Source organism: Erpetoichthys calabaricus, chromosome 4 (genome assembly GCF_900747795.2).
Source record: "Erpetoichthys calabaricus chromosome 4, fErpCal1.3, whole genome shotgun sequence".
Taxonomy (NCBI): domain Eukaryota; kingdom Metazoa; phylum Chordata; class Cladistia; order Polypteriformes; family Polypteridae; genus Erpetoichthys; species Erpetoichthys calabaricus.
Genome location: NC_041397.2, coordinates 230185013 through 230210847, shown reverse-complemented (window position 1 = coordinate 230210847; position 25835 = coordinate 230185013). Strand labels below are relative to the sequence as shown.

The following is a 25835-nucleotide window of genomic DNA, read 5'->3' as shown; positions in this document are numbered from 1 at the left end:
TTACAGATGACACAGAAAAGAGCTTAACTGAGAAAAGCAAACAACACTTGAATGAAGGGCCATGTCAAAAACAGAAAGAGTATCCTCCACCAGGCCCGGCCTTAGGCATAGGCGAAGTAGGCGACCGCCTAGGGCCCCGGCGTCCGGGGGGCCCCGGATCGACTCCTTGGACTAATTTTCACGCATTTCACAGAGCTTCCAGGGGGGCTCCACCCCCCATTCGCCTAGGGCCCCATAATACCTAAGACCGGGCCTGCCTCCACTTTAACATGGAGCAGCAACAACAGCAGCAACTCCACACATCATCGGACATCATATTTAAAGACTTAGTACTGTGAAAATATTTATCTGTTCAAAGATAAATTAGGACTTTGAATAGCAAGTAAACAGCCAGCCTCTTCTATGTTCTGTGTTTGTCTGTCTGTGTCCTGTCTTATATGTCAATATATAGGCAGTTATTATTTATATAATCCTTGTGTTTATCAATAAATTGTATTATTCTGTTTCTTAAAATGAGTGTAGTTCAATTACCTTGATATAAGTCTAATGGCTGGAGACCGTCTCCTACAGAGAAAGGTAAAGTAAATAAAGTAGGAGCTTTACCAAATTATTTAATTAATTACCAGCATTGCTGAAAGCAAGACAGATATTTAGTTAACCAAAGTTAAATCACTTCCAGTTCCTGCAACTCCCAGAAAGATTTGTTCAAGAACAAGGCACAAAACATATGACATAATATATATACAAATAAGTTGGGAATCAATTGTGTAATTGCCCCTTATCTTCTTTCATGTATTATACATGAATTAGTGAAATAGACTTTATAGCTCTCATTTTTTAGAGCTCAAAATTTCTAACGTCTTCACATTACAATTTAAAGTAGGGCCTTAGGTGTTCCATGTTTTTTTATTGATTGGGCTCATCAATATCTGATACCAAATATAAATAGAAACACAGTGTTCTGTGCTTCTAACAATTGGTCTTGCTTGATTTTCTGTTTAGGTGATTCGAAAAGGAGAAGTGAGCTGCTGTTGGACTTGCACTCCTTGTAAAGAAAATGAGTTTGTCTTTGATGAGTACACCTGCATGGCCTGCATTTTAGGATCATGGCCCACTGATGATCTCACAGGTAATATATGAGCTGTCATAACATTTGTTTTTTAATCATGCTGGTGTGATTTGGGCAAACATAACAGAAATGTCATTGAAGATGGAATGTACATGTTAATATTTAATTTTCTCTCCTCTGATCCTGAATTTGATTAAATGGGTTCAAAACAGATGGTGAGAGAGATCATTGAATTCCAAGACTTTCTCCAGCTGAATACTCCTTTAATTTACTACATGTTTATAAATCATATGAGATGCTATCATACAGAAATAAGTCTTTTTATTCAAGTCCAGAAAGACATAATGCCTACATAATCGCCTTGTAAAGAATTAAATAAAGAAGAATGTTAGTTTTAAAGTCATATTGCACACATTTCCCATGAGAAGAAATACATTTAATTTTGTTTGCAGATATCCTTATACAATTTTACACAGAAAAGCAGTCAAAGAACAGAAAAAATATTTTACAATTATAGTATTTTAGAATCTTTTGGTTGTAATATTTTATAGTAGTATGGTTATAGTTGATTGAGCTCTTTGTGACTGTTCTCTCACAGGTATCCATAATGTGGCACAGTTTAGGGTCTCAGGGGACTATGGTCTATCCTGTATCACTGGGCATAAAGTAGAAATGAACACTGTATGGACACCAGTCTACTGATTGGACCTACTCATTGATTGTTTTGGAAAATCTATAAATGTCTGCATTTATCAATAATATGAAAGAATGATTCTGATTCTCTCCGTCTCTTAAATTTTTCAGATTCAGATTGGAACATATGCTTTTTAGGAAAATGTTTATAATACATTAAACAGGAAACTTATTAAAAACACGAGTAACACAAAAGTAAATAAATAATTAAACATTACAAAAAGCAATATGGTATCTCTTAGAAAAGGTAATGTCCTTTGCATTCTACGGATATTTTTGACACTGTCGTTCTGTATGTGCCTTCTACCTCTTGGTTCTCATTTTGTGGTATATTTGAAAAACTTTCCTCTGTTTTCAAAGAAGTCATCCACTGAGACCAGATGAAAACGCAGAACAGTTCTTTATTTGTACACAGGTATGCACAAATGTCTCAGTCCATGGAGTGAGCAATCAATAAAATAATGAATCTAATATATCACATCATCTGACTCTTAATATGCATAATATGCAGAGCTTCATCCAATCAACGAGTGCCACCAGTATTTTCTGATTTCTTTTCACTCTCCCATTAATCTGAATATAGCCTTGTAAATAGGGGTGATCTGCGGACTCTTCTATTGATTTTAGCACTGCTTCATAGGAGGGGTGTTTGGGTTTTCCTGTTAGTTTATTTCTGCTTCCTAGAGGGGTGTTTGTTACTCACTTACTTCATTTTAACCTTAGCAGCTATCTTGGTAGCTCCTCTAAGATGAGACAAAAGCCTCATGTGCTTAAGCTTTAAGCCGCATTTAGTTAACCCTTTAGTTACCTTTACCTCTTTTCCTTATGCTTTGTATAATCCTTTGCTTATAATAAATTGTAAAATTTATCATGTATCGATTAATATTCACCCCTTACTGGTCTACTCATTTGTCCATCGTATGTTTTCAGTTTCTCTGTGCTTAAATTATTTTTATCAATAAAATAGTATAGTGTTATAGTATATAATAATATTAGTATTAATATAATAGATTTCTTTAAATTTGTGAGGTGTTCCTTCCTGATTTCGTAGTAATTAGGATTATATAGAAAATATAAATGTTTATATTCACCCTCCCTATTTACAGAGAGGCTCATTAGGGTCCCTAGGCCTGTCTATGGTAATCTCTTTTGATGGCCAGGTTGGGTCATTAGGCTTTTATTTTGTTGGGATTTTCCTTTTTTTTTTTTGTTGTTCAGCTCACAGAGATTTTCTGCCAACTTATTATTTTTTCCATGGTCCAATTCCACTCTAATTTCCTGCACTTCTAATTTCATTGATCTATTGAGATTTGCAGTGTGTTTTAGAATGAATCTGATGTCTTTATTTTTTTCTCATATTTTACCTTATGAGATTTTGAGATCTATTATGCAGATTTAGCCTAATTAGTTGGAATTGCATGACTCACCATTTATGCGAATTTTGTGCAGGGATAGCATAAAACTTTATGAAGCATTGTAATTATAAGAACTGGGATCCACTAAATGCAGTTGATATTTGTTATTTTGCTGCAACTCCAGATGTGATTTTCGCCTTAAGCCCTAAACTAATAGCAAAAAAAAAACCCAATGATGGTCTTGCTGTAAAGCAAGTCAATGGTATATAGCAGCCCACTGTATGCAACAAAGGGTGAAAATTGCCTGTATCTGAATCAAGGCTCTCTCTTTCTTTCTTGCACACATCTACAGTGCTGTGAGAAAATAACCATTTTCACAAAAAATGAAAATATACAGTATATTATAACATATGTTAACATTATGTGACCTATTTCAATCAAGATAAAAAAATATTTGAATACAGGTAGTCCTCAGGTTATGAACTAGCTCTGTTCCTGACACATTTAATAACATGATCTTGTATATGAGTCAGAACATGCACATAAATTTTCCATTAATGGAAACATCTGTAAAAATGTTGAGAAGGAATTTAAAGTGGCCCGGGATTACGAGTTTTTTTGTAGGCTTCAGGGATTCTAGTGTTAAAGCATTTGATTTATAACAGAGGTGATGTTTTGTGAGATTGACCAGGCAATTTGTTGTATCTTTGTTGACACATAAGCAGACTCCATGAATTCTGGAGAATTATACCACATCTTAATTTACGAAATTTCCTGTGTCTTTTTCTAGGGATATTTGACTTCTGCTTTGTTTACAAATACTTGAACCAAGCAATTCAACATTATATTTCTGGGACGAACCTGAATGTGTGACATAAGCTACAGATGAATCATATAGATTATATCAAATATATGTGGACCTGTTTATACAGTACAATATATTAATGTACTCATTATAGTGATGATTTCCACATTACAAATTAAGATGGGCAATTAGTTCTAGTGACAGATGTGAAATTTAGCTTGTTTAATTGATTTTGTGTGGTTTAAAATTAGAGTTGGATTTTTCTTACAATTTATTTGAACATTTAAAGTTTATTTTTCTAGGAACATATTAGTAATGCAATAATAAAATAGGAATCAGACTTGCTGATTCAAATGTCTTGTTTAAACATTATCTGTTTGAGTCAGGAAAACAAAACCAGGCTAGTCATAATGACAAATAAAAATAAAAGCATTTATCATTTTGATTTAATATATAAAACAAAAATTTCCTACCCAAAGTGATCCCTGGAATCTGAGAAAATGACTTAGCATAGTAACAGTTAAATAAAGCTAATTAAAAAAGTAAGAGTCAAATCCAGATATGAAGCAATTCATCCATCTTATGAAGCTATTTTCTCCATTAAAGGTTCAGAATACTCATTGGTGAGACAAGACAAGTGGCTTGAGGATAAACAAAATCTGAAACACAAAAACAGACGATTTTTTCAAATGAGAGAAGACTACTCAGTGCATCACGCTAGTTTCTAAGCTAATAGCTACTGTAACTCATCCAATTTCTTTATGCAGATATAGTCAAGATATGCTCTTTATCTGTATCAGTGATTCTTAAACTTTTTTTTTGTGGCACAATTTTTCCTTTTTTTTGTCTTTGAGACCTTGCCCCCTTGGAGAATCACTGCAGACAGTCAACCCTTTCCCCCTGGGAGAATCACGAAGCAACGTCATATCAGTGTAATACTGTTTGATGAAACTACCCATGATGACCAAATGCAAGTCAATCTGCAAACCATTTGTGACCCATTCCCATTAACTACAGTTGTGAATCACGACTCTGTGTGCCCCAAAATTAGACAACATATGAAATGAAATGGGTTGCATCTCATGGTTTATGAACCAATGATCTATATAATTTAATAGTTTGGTCCAGAGTCCTTTCACCCTTTGTTTAAAGAAGTGTATTTTGGATTCTTGAATATGCTTTTGTTAATTTCCACAGTGGTCCATGACTTCCTGATTAAAAAATATAGCAGAACACCACCAAGTGACATCTGAAACTGAATTACCTATATCAGGTTATGCTGCTGTTTTAAAGCATTGCAAGTTGTGTAATCTAAATAATCAGACCTCAACATTATTGTAATGTTTGCAGTGTAGCATCTTTTTACAGGTATTTTGTAATGCATGTAGTAATAAAATGCATTGCATTTGTCATTCCAACAGATGAGACATCACAAACATTTGTAGTAAGATGCATCATTACAAATGTTTGTGATAAACAATCTATTGGAATGACAAATGTGTGACAAATTATCAATGTTATTAATGATCAATATCAATATTATTAATATCAATTAATATCAATATTATTAATGACAAATTATCAGGCGGAGTGGTGTCTCTGAGACTAGGGATCTGCACTGGCAATCAGAAGGTTGCCGGTTCGAATCCCGTAAAAATGCCAAAAGGGACTCTGGTCTGTTGGGCCCTTGAGCAAGGCCCTTAACCTGCAATTGCTAAGCACTTTGAGTAGTGAGAAAAGCGCTATATAAATGCAAAGAATTAGTATTAAATGCAATGCATATGTCTCTGTTGTATACAATTTGATATTGGATTTGAAAAAAAACAATGTTAGTATTTGTGTTGTGCCATCTATTGGAATGACAAATGCAATGCATTTAATTAGTACAAATGTTTGTGTTACACCATCTATTGGGACGATAGAACCATAGCCACCAGACACACACACAGACTTATCCTTTTATTAAGGTGGATATCTAACATTGGATGTGATCTGACATCATTAGCCATAAGGCAGAGAGAAAAAATGACTCCTCTTTATAGTACAGGGAGAGTCTGGCATTTTGTCAGAGTTGTACTGATAATCATAGTATGACACCTTCAAAGGTGTGCATTCCATCACTCTCAGTAATGTGCTAATAAATCCACATAACTGTTAAGATGAAGCAGCTCTGCTTGGGAGACAAAAACTCTTCTGTTAGCAACTGGTTGACACTGAAACTTGTTATTTGTCTATACGCCAAATTTCATTATAGTATTAAAGTTAATAACAGAAGATTTTGAATCTGATAAACTAATACTGGCACTCTTCAATGAATGCCCAGTTTGTCATTCTTAAAAAAAAGCACTGAAGCTTCTGCCAAATGATACTGTGTGTTTTTCCCTGACCTACCGTACTCCACAGGACACATCACTTTTTGAAAATGAATTTATCCAAGTGATCTTAACTATTTTTCCAAAACCTCAGTAACTGGATAGTTTTGTATTATTTAATCTGTTTTGAGATAAGACCCTCAGGTGAGAGTCACCATTCATTCAAGGTCATCCAAATGTACAAGGTTACTACTCCTATGAAATCATTTATATAACGATGCCCCTTTATTTATCCAAGGCAGAGAAAATAAAGGCATCATATGATAAATCACTAAAAGATAAAATGAATTGCTTTTGTGATACAATGACTTTTCATTATTTTTGTTGATGAATAGATTACATACTAAAATCAATCATAACAGTCTATGCAGACATACATACAGGGCATAATCAAGCCTGCTTAATCCAAGTCACCGTATCTATCTATCTATCTATCTATCTATCTATCTATCTATCTATCTATCTATCTATCTATCTATCTATCTATCTATCTATCTATCTATCTATCTATTCATTTAAACAGCTTCTTTAAAAGCCAAATTTCCTCCTGGGAACAAATGAAGTTGTATTTTTATATGTAAAGATCTGGCAGCACTAGGTATAAGAAAGAATGTCAATCTACCCCAGGACCTAGACATTCATGAATAGCTTATATATTGTATCTGGATGCATCAAAATATGGCATTATTTAATTTAAACAGGTGTAGTCTTTCATCAATTTAAAGCATAAAAAATAGTTTTTTGTCAACCATTCAGTAAGAAAAATAGTATTTCTAATGCCTGGTCAGTTGCAGTGTACCTGAGATAGTACCATACTAGCAGCAGATCAAGACCAGGCTACATAGTACAGTACTAACAGGAGATAATCTTTAGGCCTAAGTGCTGTCTTAGTGAACAACGGAACAATATCAGTACCAAGTTTAATCTGAAATGAGTCTTGTCCTGGCCTCTTGTTTCTCCTCGGTTTGCTGAGCTGGTCATCTAATTGTCCATTAATATCTACTGTAACTCTCTCTCTTAAAAAACAATGTGCATTTACACATCCCATTCGATTTAAAGGGACAGAGCACAGGGTAAAGGTAATCCTCACATAAGCTTAATTAAAAAATTGCAGTTGTTAATCTATATTAGATCAAAATAAGTATTGCTGCCATTATTGTTGACATTATTCATTTCAAGTATAGCAAAATGCCTTGAAATCTATGGAAAGAATTTAGAAAGTACTGGTGATGAGAGGTACACATTTAGTAGGATTGTATCTGATGCATAATTGTTTCTCTGTAATTCATTTCCCAGTTTCTCAGATAATACAGTAACATAAGAGATGATACGTGCCATTCATTATGCACCCAGCTTTTCCTAATAACCAACAGAATCCAGAAGTTACCAATGCATATAAAAAGCCTAGTCAAAGTTTGGAAAATATTCATAGAGAATGTCTTATCGCACTTAGACTTAACAGTACAGCATACTGTATGCTCTACGTATATAATACATATTATGTAAGATCTCATATAAGATGTGGAAGATACCTGCAAAGCCATAAATTGTAATTCTTTTTGGGGTGGGAGGGTTTTTTTTCTAATATTTATATCTTTCTTGAGCTTCTGCAACTCAGTATTTAAGTACAATTTGTATTGTATATATATATATATATATATATATATATATATATATATATAGTAATCCCTCCTCCATCGCGGGGGTTGCGTTCCAGAGCCACCCGCGAAATAAGAAAATCCGTGAAGTAGAAACCATATGTTTATATGGTTATTTTTATATTGTCATGCTTGGGTCACAGATTTGCGCAGAAACACAGGAGGTTGTAGAGAGACAGGAACGTTATTCAAACACTGCAAACAAACATTTGTCTCTTTTTCAAAAGTTTAAACTGTGCTCCATGACAAGACAGAGATGACAGTTCTGTCTCACAATTAAAAGAATGCAAACATATCTTCCTCTTCAAAGGAAACAGAGAGGAAAGCAAACAAATCAATAGGGCTATTTGGCTTATAAGTATGCGAAGCACCGCCGGTACAAAGCTGTTGAAGGCAGCAGCTCACACCCCCTCCGTCAGGAGCAGGGAGAGAGAGAGAGAGACAGAGAAAAACAAAGTCAAAAATCAATACGTGCCCTTTGGTACGATTCCCTGAGGGTGATCCAGCTAGTAGGATCCTCATTGTTGAGGACCCGAGTGGCTGGATCAGGCCAAGGGGTCGCCCACGTAACCTGGATGGGTTAGATAGAGGGTCATTTCCGGATGGGACTGGACCACGTGTCTACCTGAGGGGTTGCCAACCAGTATCCTGAGCTATTTTGTCGTGTTGTGGGTGTGGCAACGCGCTGTACCAGTGCAGGCACCCCAAACTGACCCGACCTGATTGGCAAAGTACAGTATATAGTGGTGTAAACTGTAAAAATATTTTAATGGCTTGCATTTTTGTGATATAGTCTTAATTTTCACATAGCATAGGAACTATTAAGTGCAGCAGTGACTGGAGATTTCCAGCTTTTAATTAGAGACAGTTCTTTCGTTAATCTAAACATCTTACTCAATCAAGGGTAAATTCCCTTGCTTTGCTATTTTGTACAAAGTATTAGGTTTCAAAATAGGTCATACGTGTGAATTATATCCTAAAATGGTGTATATTGCTTTTGTGACTTTTTAAATGGTGTGATTTTATGTTTCTAAACACATTTTAAAGGTTGGGACAGGTGTGAATTAACTGGGCTGAAGGTTTTTCTGTTTGGTATTGAAAATTATTGACACTCAAGTGCTATTGTAAGTAATGAACATCAATAGCAAGCAAATCAAGAAGACAGAATGCAACTCTGGGAATGAAAACTTGAAAATAAACATGTTTGTCCTAGATTCCTTTTGAGGAGCAAGTACATAGCATAGAGTCTTTCTTAGTCAGAACATAATTTAGTGAAAAAGAAAACATACAATCACAACACTCGTTACAACTGATATAATCAGTTACAAGTTTAAAGTGCAATTACTGACAGACTTAGTGAGTTTCTCAGGGTGATGAATGGGGGATGAAACAACAGCATTGTGGTCTACTCCTAAGTCTTTGCCTAAATCTAACACCTTAGCCATTAGGGCCGATTTATACTTCACGATCAGAATGTGTATGCACACGCATCATGGCTGCCACACGTTACTAGTACTCTTTTGACATGTGTTCTGAGCACATCGTCAGAAATTAACACAATGCGTACGAGAGTTGCAATACCTGCAGAAATATGGGTGTGGTGTGTGTTCAAGTTTTGGTATGCGACATCAGCGTTGTTGTTTACTATCAACATTTGATAGAAAGCCGTAATTCTGCTCCAACAGGATAAATCTGCATGCTTCAATGTTTGATGAATGGTTTGTGATTCTGTGAAGCAAATCATCAAACTTAAATGCTGATGTGCAAATGTATTCACGGTGTATTTCTTGCATAAGCAATACAAGCATTATATATTCTCCATTGTAATGACGCAATATATTTAAAGATGATACATACCATCTTTTGTGTTGCTGTTGCCGAATGTTGTTTTCTCACCATGATGATTTCTCACACTGCTACCTGGTGGAATTCTCCATATTTACTTAAAGTATGTGCACAAGTATGGACGATACACTGCTTGCATAGTAGTAGCATCCTCAAGTGCACATGTCGTGTAACGTTAAGTATATTCCTGCCTTTAGGCCACACTGTCTTCTTATGCTGTATACCATTGAGGCAGCTTTTTGTAGAAATGTATAAAAGTGTCTCCTAACCTGATTGGAAATTATTAGTGACACAAGACTATTTGATAATTTTGCATTCCATAGGGAGATACTACATTTTTATAATGAAGAAAAGCCTGAAACAATCATAGGAAAAGACAATTGTTTTTGTCAGTACCTGCTTTTGCATGACTTTGCACTTTGAGGCAGCAGTCATAAAACAGCAGTACTGTGATGCAACCTAATTGGGAAATAACGCATGCACCAAGGTTCATATGAATTTCAATACATTTTCTTCAAAGAGAGAGTGAAAAAATGAACATTTTCCAGATTTTAATACCATTTTATTAAGGATCTAAAAAGACATTGCAAATGGCTAAAGGATGCAAAACAGATCTAACCTTATTATAAACTGACATCTTTTTTCCTGCTTTGTTCATAACAAATGAAAAGCTTTAAAGGGTTTTTACGTTCTGAGGGACCATTCATTAAAATTTATCTTTATATAATGAAGATGATCATGTCTACATTTCTACAAGGTTCTTTAGAACCTTCAAATGAGTGTAATCATTTGCACAAAAATGTGTTAAAAAAACAGCAACGGTGAAAATTTCCCTCCACCCAGTATTTTTATAAGAGTAGAGGGTGTACAGTACACAAAGAAAAAGAACACGTGACTACATTGGCACACAAATATCTCAAAGATCTTACTGCAGTGGTTCCTAAGTTCAGTTCTGGGGTACCACTGTAGCTGTTGGCTTTCCTTCCAAACATTTTCATAAATAAATTATTCAGAAATATGTGCTGGTATACTGACATGCAAACAAAATTCACAAATTTGCATTTTTTGCAATATCATTAAATGTTAACTTTCTTTTAACATTTTCTTATTAAATATCCTTTATTTATTTATTCCCTTTATTGTATCCAAATACTGACGATTAGCGATGAGCAGTACAGATACAGGTGCAAATGACACTAAATACTAAAGGGAAGCAGCTAGTTAAGTATAAAATTCACTTGTAAGCTAATTAAAAAGAAAAGGCTTAACTGACCAGAACATAAAAAAACAGAAAAAATGTTTTAAAAAAAGAACAATAATTAATGTCACACACACAAACATTTCCTACATTCCCCTAAAAATTCAGCAAATCCGTTTGGCAATTTCTGGATTAACTTCAGTTAATAGAGAAAGTTGGCAGTTAAGGTGGTCAGCAAGACTGAAATTGATGACTACTTAGATAAGCCTTTTATTAATAATTAACTGTTGATTTCTATACTGCTAGAAGTGGAAGAAAATAGCTAATGATACTATGATTTGGAGGCTTCTTAAATGATCAGGTAGTGGGTAGGGTGGGTTAAAGTCTTCAGACACAAATGTAGAAGTTAACCATTTCAGAAGGTGGGAGTTTGGGGGGGGATGCATCCTTGTTCAAAGAAAGTAGACATGAATGTAAAGTGAAAGCATTTGGAGGGGGCTGTAAATGCAAATATATCTATATATATCTGTACTTTTTCTGTGGTCTACAGAACCTGTAACCACATTTTGTACAAAGATGCAATAAATATAAAACCAATGTAAACAACCAAAGTGAATGTTTCAAAAAAGTGCTGAATTAAGCAATGATTCAAGTGCTACTATATAATCAGTATATGATGAGGAGAAATCAAATGAGTGCAAGTTCACAGTTGTTATTAGGTACTAAAAAGAAATATAGGTAAGAGCTAACATAAATAACTGCATATACTATTAGCACTTACATATATGTACATTATATATTTACAAATCAGATAAAATAAAAATAAAAATGTGCTACATATATTTTTTAACCATTTGCTATAATATAAAAATGTTTCTGTTCTTTGTGTAGTCCGTCAAGTGAACCAGTTCATTCCATGTCTGATCCTTCCCAACACTACATGTTTAAGATACGTTGTATTTTAAGAGGTCTGAATGGTGGGGAAAGCATCCTCTGTGGTTTAGTGCCTAATGAAAACACAAAATAAAATTTACAGACAATAAAAAGTATGTATTCAATGAGCTGCATTAAGGTTAAAGTGAACAGATAGTTCTATGAAAAGTCTTGATAAAAGTATCTAGCATTAAATTCACTATGATATTGTCCCAGAACTAGAAAAATGCTCTTGAATGCAACTGATGCATTTTTATTTGTCTTGCTATAACATTCATATTGCACTGGCATATAGTAGTCAGAGCTGTTTACTTACTATAGAGATATTTAAGCATAATTGGGTGTGACAGCATGGTATACTGTAAATAAGCTATATGACGTGTGTAAACCTGCCATAGTCATGTTGCCTCTGGCTGTGTTTTGCTTGCAAAGGCGGACTTCACCTCCTGTTCAGGCCTCACATCCAACTCTCCCTTCAAAGATTTGCCATTAGTGAGTAAGCAGGTCTCAGCAGTGCTTGAATAGGCAGAAATGACTGAAGGAAATGTTTAAGGGTAAATTCAGAGTCGTCATTAATGATAGCCATAGAACAAGGAGCCATTTTCATAATGGAAGACCAAGATTATTAGGTAAGTGTGTAATGAGAAAAACATTTAAAGTAACATGATCATGAAATATAAAATTCAGGCTAAATGCCAAAATCTGAAGTAGGCAATCGGATGAAGCTATTATAAGGACTTAAGAACTGGAGTTAGGTGTTTGTATTTTCTTGTTCTGGCAATAATTCTTGCAGCAGCATTGAATTAACTGAAAGCTATATAAATCACCCCTTTTTGTTTTGGTTAACATTTTTCATACCATCCCAATTTTTTTGGAATTGGAGTTATACTAACCACAAACAATGCTATGTGATTTGTGTTGGTTACAGCAAATAATTCATTCATTTGATTATTTATTAATTTCTGAATCAAAATAGATTCACTAGGGACCAAATTCCATAACAGAAGTATAGGATAAATGTAGGAACCATCCTTAGAAGTTATTTCAGTCCACTGCAGGGCACTCTCATATGTTGCAGACATACTGATAAAGACTTAATTAGAGTCACCAATCAGCTTAACCTGAGCATCTTTGGGATAACATAGAAATGAAAGAAAACCCACATTTAGAGCATGTAAACTCCACATACTGTAGACACTGAGAGGCAGTACAGATAATTATTACACCATTACAATGCTTTGTTTTATATAGCACTTTGAAATGTACTTTTTAGAGCAATCAAGAACAGAGTAGCATTGCAGAGTTGCTCTTCAGAGCGAACCCATATGGCAATCATTTTTGGCTCTTAAAAGACCAACCCGCATGGAGGTTCCAGAAAGAACCTTTATTTATTTAGGTCTGTAATAGGCTCTATTCAGTAAATAAGCATGAGTAGATGGTAAGAGATTTGTGAAATACCAATGGGTCAGGATTCTGAAAGGATTTTCACTGTAAACAATAACACAGGTTAAGTGCATTTTCTTTTAATCTGTTAGTGTCCTGCTAGGTAGCCTACCATACAATAAATATTTCAGGGTTTTTCTACATATTAGGAAGAGTTTCAAAGCACAAAGAACCAACTTCATGTGCAAAGAATGTCAATGTTAATGTCAATTTATTTATGTAGCACATTTAAAACAACATAGTAATGCTGTGGCTAAAGTGCTTTACAATAATAGAATAAAAGAAAAACAAAACAGATTAACATAAAACATAAATAGAAATAAAATATATGAACATAAAATAAAATACATAATAAATAGAAGTAATGTTATATACATAAAAAATGGAAGTAGTGTTATATAATCACAAAGAGGAAACCATCAGTATTACTGAAGGTCATGGAATGCAAGTAAATAGAAATGAGTCTTTAATCTTGTTTTGAACAGTTCAATTGTAGACGACTCCTTTATGTGATGAGGTAAAGCGTTCCACAGGCGAGGCGCAGCAGCTGCAAAAGCCCTGTCCCCCTTAGTTTTACACTTGGTACAAGGGACAACAAGAGACAGCTGACCAGAAGATCTAAGCACTCTAGATGGCTGATGTAAAACACATAATTCGGATAAATAGGCAGGAGCAAGCCCATGTAAAGATTTAAAAACTAGCAGCAAGATTTTAAAATCCATTCAAAAACTGGCAGGCAGCCAGTGTAAAGAAGCTAATATTGGAGAAAGAGAGTCATACTTTCTTGCCCCAACCAGAAAGCGAGCGGCAGCATTTTGGACCAGATATAACCTGTGTATCAGGGATTTATTAATCCCAGAATACAGCGAGTTGCAGTGATCGAGGCGAGAAAAAATAAACGCATGAGTAGCTATCTCAAGATCCCTAGAAGATAAAAAAGGCTTTATCTTACCTAATAGATGAAGTTGGAAAAAGCAACTCTTGACTACAGAATTTACTTGTTTCTCAAAAGAGAGGTTACTATCAAAGGTAACACCAAGATTGTGGACTTGAGGTTTGGAAAAGACAGAGAAAAAGCCGAGAAGTCCAAGACCAATTTGGGCTTTAGCTGATGGACCCACTATAACCACCTCTGTTTTATTTTGATTTAGGTCAAGAAAATTATTAGCCATCCAGGATCTTAGTTCAGACAGACAGTTGTGGAGTTGATTTGTTGTAGAGTTGCAGACAGGAATATAAACCAGAGTATCATCAGCATAGCAGTGAAAAGAAATGTTAAATTTCCTAAAAATAGCTCCAATAGGATGAAGGTTTACGGAGAGTAAAATAGGACCCAAAATGGATCCCTGAGGAACACCATATTTAAGAGGAGCAGTAGAAGAAGAAGAGGAATTAAAAGTCACTGAAAAGTGTCTACCAGTTAAATATGACCTGAACCAGTTAAGAGCAGCCCCTTTAAGCCCAACAAGATGTTCAAGCCGCAACAGTCTCTCATGGTCAATAGTGTCAAAGGCAGCGGACAGGTCAAGGAGGAGAAGGACTGCCGCATCACCTGAGTCAGTAATAAGAGAGATGTCATTGAACACTTTCAGGAGTGCCGTTTCAACACTATGATAATGCCTAAAGCCAGATTGGTAGATCTCAAATAAATTATTGGAGTTAAGGTGATCAACCAATTGATTATAAATAATTCTTTCTAAAATTTTAGCCAGAAATGGCAGTTGGGAAATTGGACGAAAATTGGCTAAAACTCCAGGATCTAATTCTGCCTTTTTTAGAACCCTTCCCATAATGAAATGGTGCCTGGTTAAGCAAAGGTTCAACAAGGAACTACACAATCCAGTAAAGAACTATAAAGTGTGGTCAGAGAATATGTTAATTAACCCAACAACTATCAATCCATTCAAATGAATCTACTGTTTCTACTACAACCCTGACAGGGAGCTGAAACCTGCTGAGGCTGTATCATGCACAAGGTCTGAAGTTACCTTAAAGAGGGTGATACTTCATCAAAAGTAATATTCACAGTCAGACATCTGCACTCATTCATACCATGTCATGTTATTTTTGCCAATTCACAAGATCTGAAAGGCTTTGGTATGCTGCTGGAAACAAGATTATCAGAAATATTTTGCTGTGTGAAAACATCATGTAGAAATTTACTGGACCAGAAAACAAATTCTTCTTCCTCAAACAGTCAACATTAATGTTTTTTTAATGACATTCATAGCAAATAGTACATTTACTTATTTGGCTGACGCCTTTAAGCCGACTTACAACATTTACGATACAATTGGTTACATTTCTTTTGGTTTTCTAATTGGACAGCCAGAAGGTCAGGTAACTTGCTCATGGTCAAACAATGTCAGTAGCAGGATTTGAACCAACAACCTCAAGGTTGACGTCCAAAGCCTTAACCACTACACCACACTGCCTGCCTAGTACTGTTACAAAATGTTACAGAAACCGGTTATGCTATATTAAAAAGACAGGATCCAAAATGTTGCTGTAAAAATCAAACGACTATTTTTTGTTGCTCAATATGTATCCATTATAGTGCCTTTAACAATGAATTCTGTCAAAGAACAGCTTGCCAAAAGTCAATATTAGAAGCAACAAAGGCACATAATTTTACATTAAGATGACAAGGATGCATTCAGCCTAGCAATTTAATATTCTAATGCTGAGAATGGATTAATATAACATAACACTGCATCTCTACGAAGTTTTTAAAATGCATTCCTGCAAAAATTGCTAGAAGGCTGAAATAATTTTTGGCACACTGAATAGATGAGCTTCAACACTTTCCTCGTGTCCATGGCGTTTTTTTCCCGGAGTACTTCAGTTTTTCTCCCATATCCCAAAAACAGGTGATGACTGCGAGTGGCCCATGTATTTCATTGGTTTCTCCTGATGCTGTTAGAATAGACTTCAGCTTCTTGTTACCCTGAATTGCATTAAGAATATCTGAGAATATTTATTTTACACTACATGAAATGCTTTCAAGATTTACTTAGCACCATTCTTCTAAAAATAGTTGCATTAATGTGTGCAGTCATTTCAGAATAAAGTATTGTTTCCTGCAGAGAATATCCATTGCAGATATGTAGTGTTAGAAAGGCATAAGTGTTCCCTGCAACTCTTGAAATTAAACCTTATTTAGGAAATACAATAGATCATATTGGTAGTGCAATATTTTTTTTCTTTTGTTTCCCTTTTTCTTTTTGTATCGCTTTCCTTCCATTAAGGCTTTTTAAGCCATGTCTTTCAAAACTTTCAGTTTAATTCATAACAGTATGAGAATAATTAACTTCTCAGAAGAATTTTGGTAAACTCATTTTTATTCTTTCTGTATGCATTGCAGTTGCCATTTTAGACTATAGAATATGGTGGCCATTAGGCATGGATTGTAGGAATATTAATTATTCACCTAAATGGAAAGGAGATGACATTACTGAAAAGATTAGGTTGTACTTCCCTCCTGTGTGTATAGCAAACAGTCAAACTGTATTGTTTTAAAAATTAAATTAAGATTCACCTCAAAAATTTGACTGTCTAGCTCAGAGCACTGAGCTTAACCTTGCCCGTGCTTTGCTTTTTTTTATAGATATATAATGTAACTTCAAGGTGGAGTGTAGATCACTGGAAAGAGCCTTGATGCCATTTTCATTCCATTTTTAAATTAAACACCTTGAATCCGTTCTGTGAGGCATTCAAAAATAGTACACCTGAAGAGGGGTTTAAATTCTCTTTTCATTTTAATAATTTATCTTTCAGTTCTTTCTATGTGTGAGCTTGGTCCCACTAGATGCATACAGAGGGCCCCTTCAAAGAGTGAAATTTCTCCTATTTTGGCAGCCAGATGCAAACTCCTAAACTCCTTCTGGGAGCTTCTGTTTAAAGGCCTTTCTTGGCTTACATAGTTGGTCATTCTACAGACCTCATGGGGTATATCTTGTTTCATGAGGTTGACTTTTCTGGGCATGGAATGATCTGGCAGACTTCCAGGCATTTAAAGTTCCTCATTCTAGTGAGTGGTTGATCCTATTGCCCATATGCCAGACATCACAAGGAGGAAGAGCCAACTATGACAATACCCAATTGTGATATACAGTTGCTCTACTAATGCACTGTAAGGCAACAAGGATGTGTCTGTTGTAGAGTTCTGTTATACAAAATAAAGGTTTGGTTTTAAAAAGAAAAATATAATGTTCACAGTTGTTTAACAAATGTTATTAAATTATTAACTATTTTAGTGGTTGATTACAAAACAAAACCGTTTTTAGCAGAGAGACATATCAACCTATGAGTACTGGCATTTTTGATTTTAGTTTATAAATCAATATATTTCATTTACTTTGTTATGTCTGCATGCTTACTATGTATGATACCCATATTTCTTATGTTAGGGCAAAAATAAAATAATTTTGATAAACACAGTGTGGAAAGTCTTCAATTTAAAGAATATGACGTTTACAAAAAACAAAGTGTTGGGGGACTGTCCCCGTATATTGTCCTGCGGACAAAGTAGCAAAATAAATTATCAAAAGCAAAACCAAAATGGTAACATTTGACAATCTTTATCTGATAAAATGGTGTTTATATACAGTATTGAATTGTGGAAACAGGAAATGGTTGGCAGGAATTGATGTTGCAACAGGAAGCGGAAACAACATCATTTGATGAAAACCGGAACCGATGTTTTTGAGGAAGTGTCGGAAGTGATGTCAGTTCATGTGATCGGAAGTGACGTCATGGCAGCCATTTTGAAATTCAGAAAGGTTGGAAATTATTTTTCTTTGGTTTTTCTGTGGAAAACCCTTCATCTCGCGATGTTTCACTCACCTTTAGGCTTTTAGACTGCCTCCTAATCGCATGTGTGTGACATGACCCCCCCCTCTCAGCCCAGACACATTGGGTCGGGCGACCTGCACCGAGAGGTTGTGGGCTCGGGAGAGAGCATCCGTGTTGGCCTGCAAGGAACCTCTACGATAAACAAGACTAAAATGATAAGGTTGTAGGTCCAAAAACCACCTCTGTGACACAGGGATTAGACTCACGGTGAAGGGACATCCACTGCAAAGCGGCATGATCCGTCACCAGAGTAAATTCCCGACCCAGTAGGTAGTACCTTAACTGCGTGATAACCCATTTAATCGCCAAGGCCTCTCGCTCCACCGTGGCATACCTGGTCTCCTGGTCCAGCAGTTTCCGGCTGAGGTACATAATGAGGTGTTCAGTACCATCGACGCATTGGTTCAACATGCCACCTAATCCTGTGTCCGATGCGTCTGTCTGGAGAATAAAGGAAGAAGAAAAATCAGGTGATTTTAAAACAGGTGCTGACGTAAGGGCCAATTTTAAGTCACTAAATGCCTTATCAGCCATGTCATCCCATACCACTTTTAAAGGCACTCTTTTCTTTGTCACATTCGATAAAGGCGTAGCAATTTTGGAGAAATGCGGCACAAAACGGCAATAGTAACCCACTAAACCCAGAAATGCTTGAACTTGCCTCTTAGTCATCGGACGGGGCCAATCAATGATGGGGTTTGACTGTGCCTTCTAAATATCCTTTAGTCATGTCAAGAGTAATTAGGAATTGCGCGTTCCCCAGCCGGTCGAATCAATTGTCAATATGCGGCATAGGGTACGCGTCAAACTTAGAGACCTGATTAAGCTTACAAAAGTCATTACAAAACCTCCATGAGCCATCAGGTTTAGGAATTAAGACAATTGGACTAGACCAGGGGCTGTAACTTTCTTCAATAACCCCCAATTCTAGCATTCGTCTAACTTCCAACTCTACTTCCGCCTTCTTTGCCTCCGGGAGCCTATAGGGTCTTTCCCTTACAATTACCCCTGGGTCAGTAATGATATCATGTTCAATCAGAGCAGTTCGTCCTGGTATCTCAATTACAACTTCAGGTATAGACAAGATAGCCATCTCTAGGTCTTGTCGTTCAGGAGTCAAATTATCACCGAAGTTAAGGTGTGAATAAGACATGAAAAGGGAACGAGGCTGTCCGGAGTAGGGATCTATTTCCCTATCCTTCCACGGTTTCAGCAAGTTTATATGATATACTCGTTCACTCAGTCGACGATTCAGTTGTTTAATCAAATAATCAACGAGTCCTTTTCTTTCCTTAACTTCGTATGGGCCTTGCCAATGGGCCAATAATTAAAATGCGAAATTGGAACGAGAACCATTACACGATCACCCAGGACAAATTCCCGAATGGTGGTGTTTCTGTTATAATATCTAGACTGCGCTGCTTGAGCTTTCTCCAAGTTCTCTTTTAAAATAGGTCTAATTTTTTCTAATCTATCGCGTAATTGTGCGATATATTCCAATACGTTTGAGGTAGGAAGGACCTCTTCTTCCCAACCTTTTTTTAACATATCCAATAGCCCACGGGGATGTCTTCCATATGATAGCTCAAAAGGGGAAAAACCAGTAGAGGCCTGTGGGACTTCCCGATATGCAAACAAGACGAGAGGAAGTAACTGGTCCCAGTTTCTCCCATCCTCGTTAACTACTTTGCGTAACATCTGTTTTAAAGTTTGATTGAATCGTCCTACCAATCCATCCGTTTGGGGATGATAGACTGATGTCTTTAGATGTTTTATTTGGAGTAATTTAGCGACTTCCCTGAACGTCTCCGAAGTGAAAGGAGTCCCTTGGTCCATTAAAACCTCTTTGGGGATCCCTACACGAGCGAATATCCCTACTGTTTCCCGTGCGATATTTTTTGAAGTAGCTGAGTGCAAAGGAACAGCTTCGGGAAATGCGAGTGGCATAATCAACTAAGACTAAAATATATTTAAAACCTTTTAACGAGGGTTCTAAGGGTCCTACGAGATAAATATACCGACTTGTTCAAAGGGAATATCAATAAGGGGTAATGGAATTAGAGGAGCTCGGTCCCTCCTAGGAATCTGACGAAGTTGACATTTGAGGCACGAGGCACAAAATCGTTGGAACTCCTCATTAATTCCTGGCCAATAAAATTGGAGTTTAATTCTCTCTAATGTTTTTTTCAGAGCCTAAATGGGCTCCAAGAAGGTGAGCATGTGCTAATTCACAGACTTGTCACTGAAAAGTATGTGGTATTAGCAACAACGCTCGCACTTCACCCCCGTGTTCTGCCACTCTATATAATAATTCATTTTGCATTACAAAGAAAGGCATCGGTGGCATGGGATCTAGGGTTGTATAACCCTCGGTTGATAATATTGCATTTCTTGCAAATTTTAAGGAATCATCATTCCATTGTTCTCTTTTAAATGGTGAAGGGGTAAATAGAAATTGGGCTGTTAAATCCTGGATAGTGTCTCAATTGACCTTAATGGGAGGGGCTTCTGCCACCACGTCCTCCATGTTAACTGTACTAGCTCCCGTAGAGGATGATGGGACATCGATTCCTCCACACTGGGTACCTATATGGGTCCTAGCAACCATTGTACACGGCGTGGAGGCAGTCAGAGCAGCATTCCTCCATTATTAAGCCTAAACTTTTCTCAGGAGCAGTTATGTTTTTACTGCTGTTAGTATCACTCCAATCTCTTCCTAATATGACTGGACACAGAGGATCCGGTAATTCAAGCCATGGCCATTCTAGTTAAAGTATAATCCACCGCGACTACACACTTGGCTGTTTTATAAATACCGGATGTCTCCGTGTATACATTTGAGGCTGGTTTTTATTTTTAGCCACTGTTGCGATAAAACGAAACAGGAAGCAACAATGGAAATGTTACTCCCGGAATCGAACATTGCCCTTACCTTTCTGCCATTTATAATAACTGCGCCTGTATAAGGAAGAAAGAAAGGGTTAATCACAGTGGCACTATACCTTTCCCCCTTCACCAACGAGCAGTCCATGGGTTCAGCTGGGCAATTAGGTGACAGATGTCCCATCTCCCCACACTTGAAACAGTGGGGAAGGTGAAACGGTTTATCTGTTCTACGGACGGCAGGCTCGGGAGCTTGTCAGATGGGCTCAGGAGCTGCCCCACATATCTGTTGGTTATGGCGGAGAGAACCGTTTCCGACCGTCCTGATTTGCAAGCCGCCCAATGACGCTCTGCTATTTTGATTAATGTGTCCATACTGTCATATGGTTGTTTCCGGACTTGCTGGGCGATATGGTCAGGGAGGGCATGAACGAAGGTCTCACATGCCAGTAATTCACCCATCTTATGGGAGCTGTTTACGTCGGGCCGTAGCCATCGACAAACCTTAATCCAAGCCTCGAAAGCTTGGTTTCTTAGAGGCCGATCTGGATCGAACTGCCACTCCCTCTATTCTCTCACCTGCTGTTCCGAAGAAATGCCCTGGCGCTTGAACACCTCGAGTTTGAGCGCGTCATAATCAGCAGCCTGCTCCTCAGTCAAATCGTAATAGGCTCTCTGCGCTATTCCTTTCAGGTAGGGGGCCAGTAGGTACGCCCATACCAACCTCGGCCATGCGTTTCCGCTTAGCGGCACGCTCAAATACCAAAAAATAGGTTTCTATATCATCTTCTTCTGTCAGATTGTTTAATTGTGTTGGCAATGACCAAGCGGTCTCCATCCATATAGCAGCTGCTGCGTGAGCTTCGGACTCGGCCAATTGCGTCCGAGTTTTCTCCCATCTGGAGCTTCAGGCTGCTGAGATCGCCCACGGCCCTCGTGAGGATGGTTGAGAGGTCCTGCTCTTCAGACATAGTGTCAAAAGCAATCCTAGCCGACTACGCCAATTGTGGAAAGTCTTCAATTTAAAGAATAAGACGTTCACAAAAACAAAGTGTTGGGGACCGTCCCCGTATATTGTCCTGCGGACAAAGTAGCAAAACAAATGATCAAAAGCAAAACCAAAACGGTAACATTTGACAATCTTTATCTGACAAAATACAGTATTGAATTGTGGGAACAGGGAAATGGTTGGCAGGAAGTGATGTTGCAACAGGAAGCGGAAACAACGTCGTTTGATGAAAACCGGAAGTGATGTCTTTGAGGAAGCGTCGGAAGTGATGTCATTTCATGTGATCGGAAGTGACATCATGGCGGCCATTTTGAAATTCAGAAAGGTTGGAAATTATTTTTCTTTGGTTTTTCTGTGGAGAGAAGAGATTCCGGTAAGTACCACGTGACAACCCTTCATCTTACGATGTTTCACTCACCTTTAGGCTTTTAGACTGCCTCCTAATCGTACGTGTGTGACAACAGCTAAGAAGAGGGACAAAGCATACCGATGACAAAAGAATACATAATTGCACCTGGAGATCAGTGAAAGTAGAAATCCATGCATTAAAGAACTAATTTTGTAAACCTTTGGGCAAACTGCATTTATCAGGATACATGTTACCTGGGCAAGTCCCTCAAGGGCTTACCATTAAAAGGATTGCTAAAGTTAATTCTACTAATCATGGTACATCAGTCAGACAAACCATGAGGTTACTGCAGCATAGGCACAACTTGCTGCTTGCTGAAGTCAATTTCATTAATAAATCCCAAGAAATTTACTATTTATTTTATTTTTTTGCCTGCCATTTTGGATGTCTGAGTGGCCCCAATATGACTGATTCTTTTAGCATTTGGGAAATGATGCTCATCCATTTTTCATAGTGTTTCTTTATTCTACTTAGCTGGCACACTGCTCTCATTATCACAACTTTTGAGGTCTGGAATGATGAGTTGAAACTCTAGTATGCTCATTTTAATTGACCCTACATCCATATTTACTTTATGGATAAAATTATACTTTATTTGTCCCCAAAGGTGAATGAAAATTTTACAAGTGGCTCCCTAAAATTAAGAAAGAATGAAATAAAAATAAACAACAACCCCGACCAAATACACTTACACATTGTGCCACAGGCTTATATTTAAAGTCAGTAATATTTCGATAGAACAGGTCACCAGCTTGATGTATCCATTTATGGAACATGCCTAAGAGATATGTGAGTCTTTGTTTGAAGTCACTAGCATTCAGAATGATTCATCAAAAAGATATTGGTACAGAGTGAAATCATTTCTGTTGCAGTGTCATCCAGAATGATGTAATTAATTTTCCTGAGCAGTGACATAGACAAATTCAATCCGCATTTCAATGTGTTGACCACACATTACATTTTTTATTGTACTGTGCACCCTTTTTCACCATTGCATATTCACAAAAATCTCTAATCCCCCCTCCTGCTTTTTCCACTCAGTCTGATGAAACCCTTAAGCTTTAAAATAGTGTCTTAAATAAGAGGTGTAGGCCTGATCTCCTCAGTACCAAAAATATCACAGTACCTGACCTTGCTATAATTCACTTTGGGATATACAGTAACAGTTCAAGCAACTTATATGAAAGCAGTAGTACATTTCTCATTATATGAAGTCAGGCCAGGTCTGAATTCTTTCCACCTTACTTTTATTCTCATTCCAGGTCTTCATTACTTTCATCTTCAGATGAGCTTGTAACTTTTAGCCTTGCTGTGGATATTCACCCTTTTCATTTTCAGACAAGCAGAGTATAGAAGGGTAATGCCAAAACAAACCGTTCTGTACCATTCTTCTAAACTTTAACTACTGTTTGAGGTAAGCATCTTGATACCTCAGAGGTGACTTCTAACCCTTAGTTCCCATTAAAGTCAGCTTGTAAAAGGTTTACAAAATTGATTCCATAATAAAAAACAAGGAATATCATCTTTTATTTTCTGCTTTCAATAATCCTAAGGTAAAAGAAGGTATTCCTTTTACATCTTTAAAGCTTTACTATTACAGTTTTTAAGTCCCTTAATTTTCACCCTTCAGTGACACCTCTAATGAATATCCATAAGTGGCACGTGGTTGTAAGAGGAGCAACCAGAAATAGGAAAGAAGAAAAAAAAAGGGGGTGGATACTGAGGCTGAGGATTGGCACTGGTATCTGGAAGGTCACAGATTCAAGTCCCATTGCTGCCAAAAGGGATCCTACTCCATTGGGCTCTTGAGCAAAGCCCTTAAGAAATTAGAAAATGTATAAAATTGCTCTGGGGTGCTATATAATGGCTAACCCTGTACTCTAACCCCCAAAGATCATGCAAAATATCAATTTCCATTTGACAATTAATATAGTACTTAAAAAATACACTAAGCAGGCAAGCAATTAACCAAATAAAGGTAATCTAATTACCAAAAAAACTTGAAGGTGGAATAAAAAATAGAACAAATTGTAAAAATAAAAATGACATAAATTAATCCCTGCTGGCCTAACTGGTGGTAGTGGTAGTAATAGTAGTACTCTACCTGCTAAAAGATTCACCCATTTATAGAGTTTTGAAGGCTGGTTTGTACTCTCTAGCGACCATGGTATGTTTCCACCTGTAGCACTTCCACTTTTGTCCCAGTCTCCCTTCAGCCAGTGGGTAAAATATTCCTCCCCACCACTGGGTGGACTATACTTCAGCTCCTGAGATCACATTACATGCTTCTACGCAGGCCATTTCTTCTTAATGCTCATGTTGTTTCTCCAGCATGTTGCTTTACATAGATAGATAGATACTTTATTAATCCCAAGGGGAAATTCACAATTCTTTTACTTGGACAAACAGTGCACGTGTATATCCTTCTCACAGTAGTTTCTCTACTTACCCACTGCCATCTGAGTTTCTGAGGGGCATTAAACCTGATTTTTGTCCCTGCCAAACCCTTGTCAGCTGGGTAATCCTTTACAATACATATTTGTCTTATACATGAGTAATGGCATTGACACTGAGCTACACTTTCTTGATTTCATATTTGGGCTGAAGTATATTTTTGTTTGATAACGGTGCTTTCAACCAGTGATACTGTGGTATAGTTACTCTTCTTTAATGTGTCAACTAAATTCCGGTTAAACTAACATACAGGTATGACTCCATGTACTGAATTCAATTTAAAGCTTACAGTCAAAGACACTAAACTCCTCCAGTTCCTCACTAACAGCAAAAGCGCCATATTTTTTACAAAATATATCTTGCTTTTATCCTCGAACATAGCAGAGAGCTGAATATTGTAGAAAGTCAATCTGTTCATTAAAAACTAATACTGAAACTAATACATAATATTATTGTTTTGCTCAGAATCAGATTCTGCAGACCATGAAAACATAATAAAATGCAAGAAGTATTATTTGTCATATATCTGACAATAAGCAATGTAAACATTGAAAACCAAAATTAATCATGAATGAAGTTACATATAACTACCCATGTTTCATTGAATGCAATAAATAAATAGAATACAGAATTCAGTAACTACAAAAAAAATCAGTTGCTTCTACAAAATTGATTTTGTGGATCTGCTTATTGTATGTTAATGATACAACATTATGTTAATGGATTTAACCATTAATAACCTCTACTGAGACAATTATTCATTAACATCCCCCAATACTAATAACAATATAACACACAAATGTCAGATATTCTCTTAAATAGACATAATACATTGATATCAAAGAGACAGTACTT

At 36.7% G+C, this 25835-nt stretch overlaps 1 protein-coding gene across 3 annotated transcripts in view; it reads left to right on the top strand.

Annotated features, from left to right (window-relative positions):
- The window catches only part of grm5b (glutamate receptor, metabotropic 5b), a 538196-nt gene that overhangs the window by 448820 nt on the left and 63541 nt on the right, over positions 1-25835 (top strand). For all 3 annotated transcript variants that reach the window (XM_028800414.2, XM_028800415.2, XM_028800413.2), the window contains exon 7: positions 1003-1129. In XM_028800414.2, the coding sequence (XP_028656247.1) occupies positions 1003-1129 (127 nt within the window). The remainder of the gene's footprint in view (positions 1-1002; positions 1130-25835) is intronic.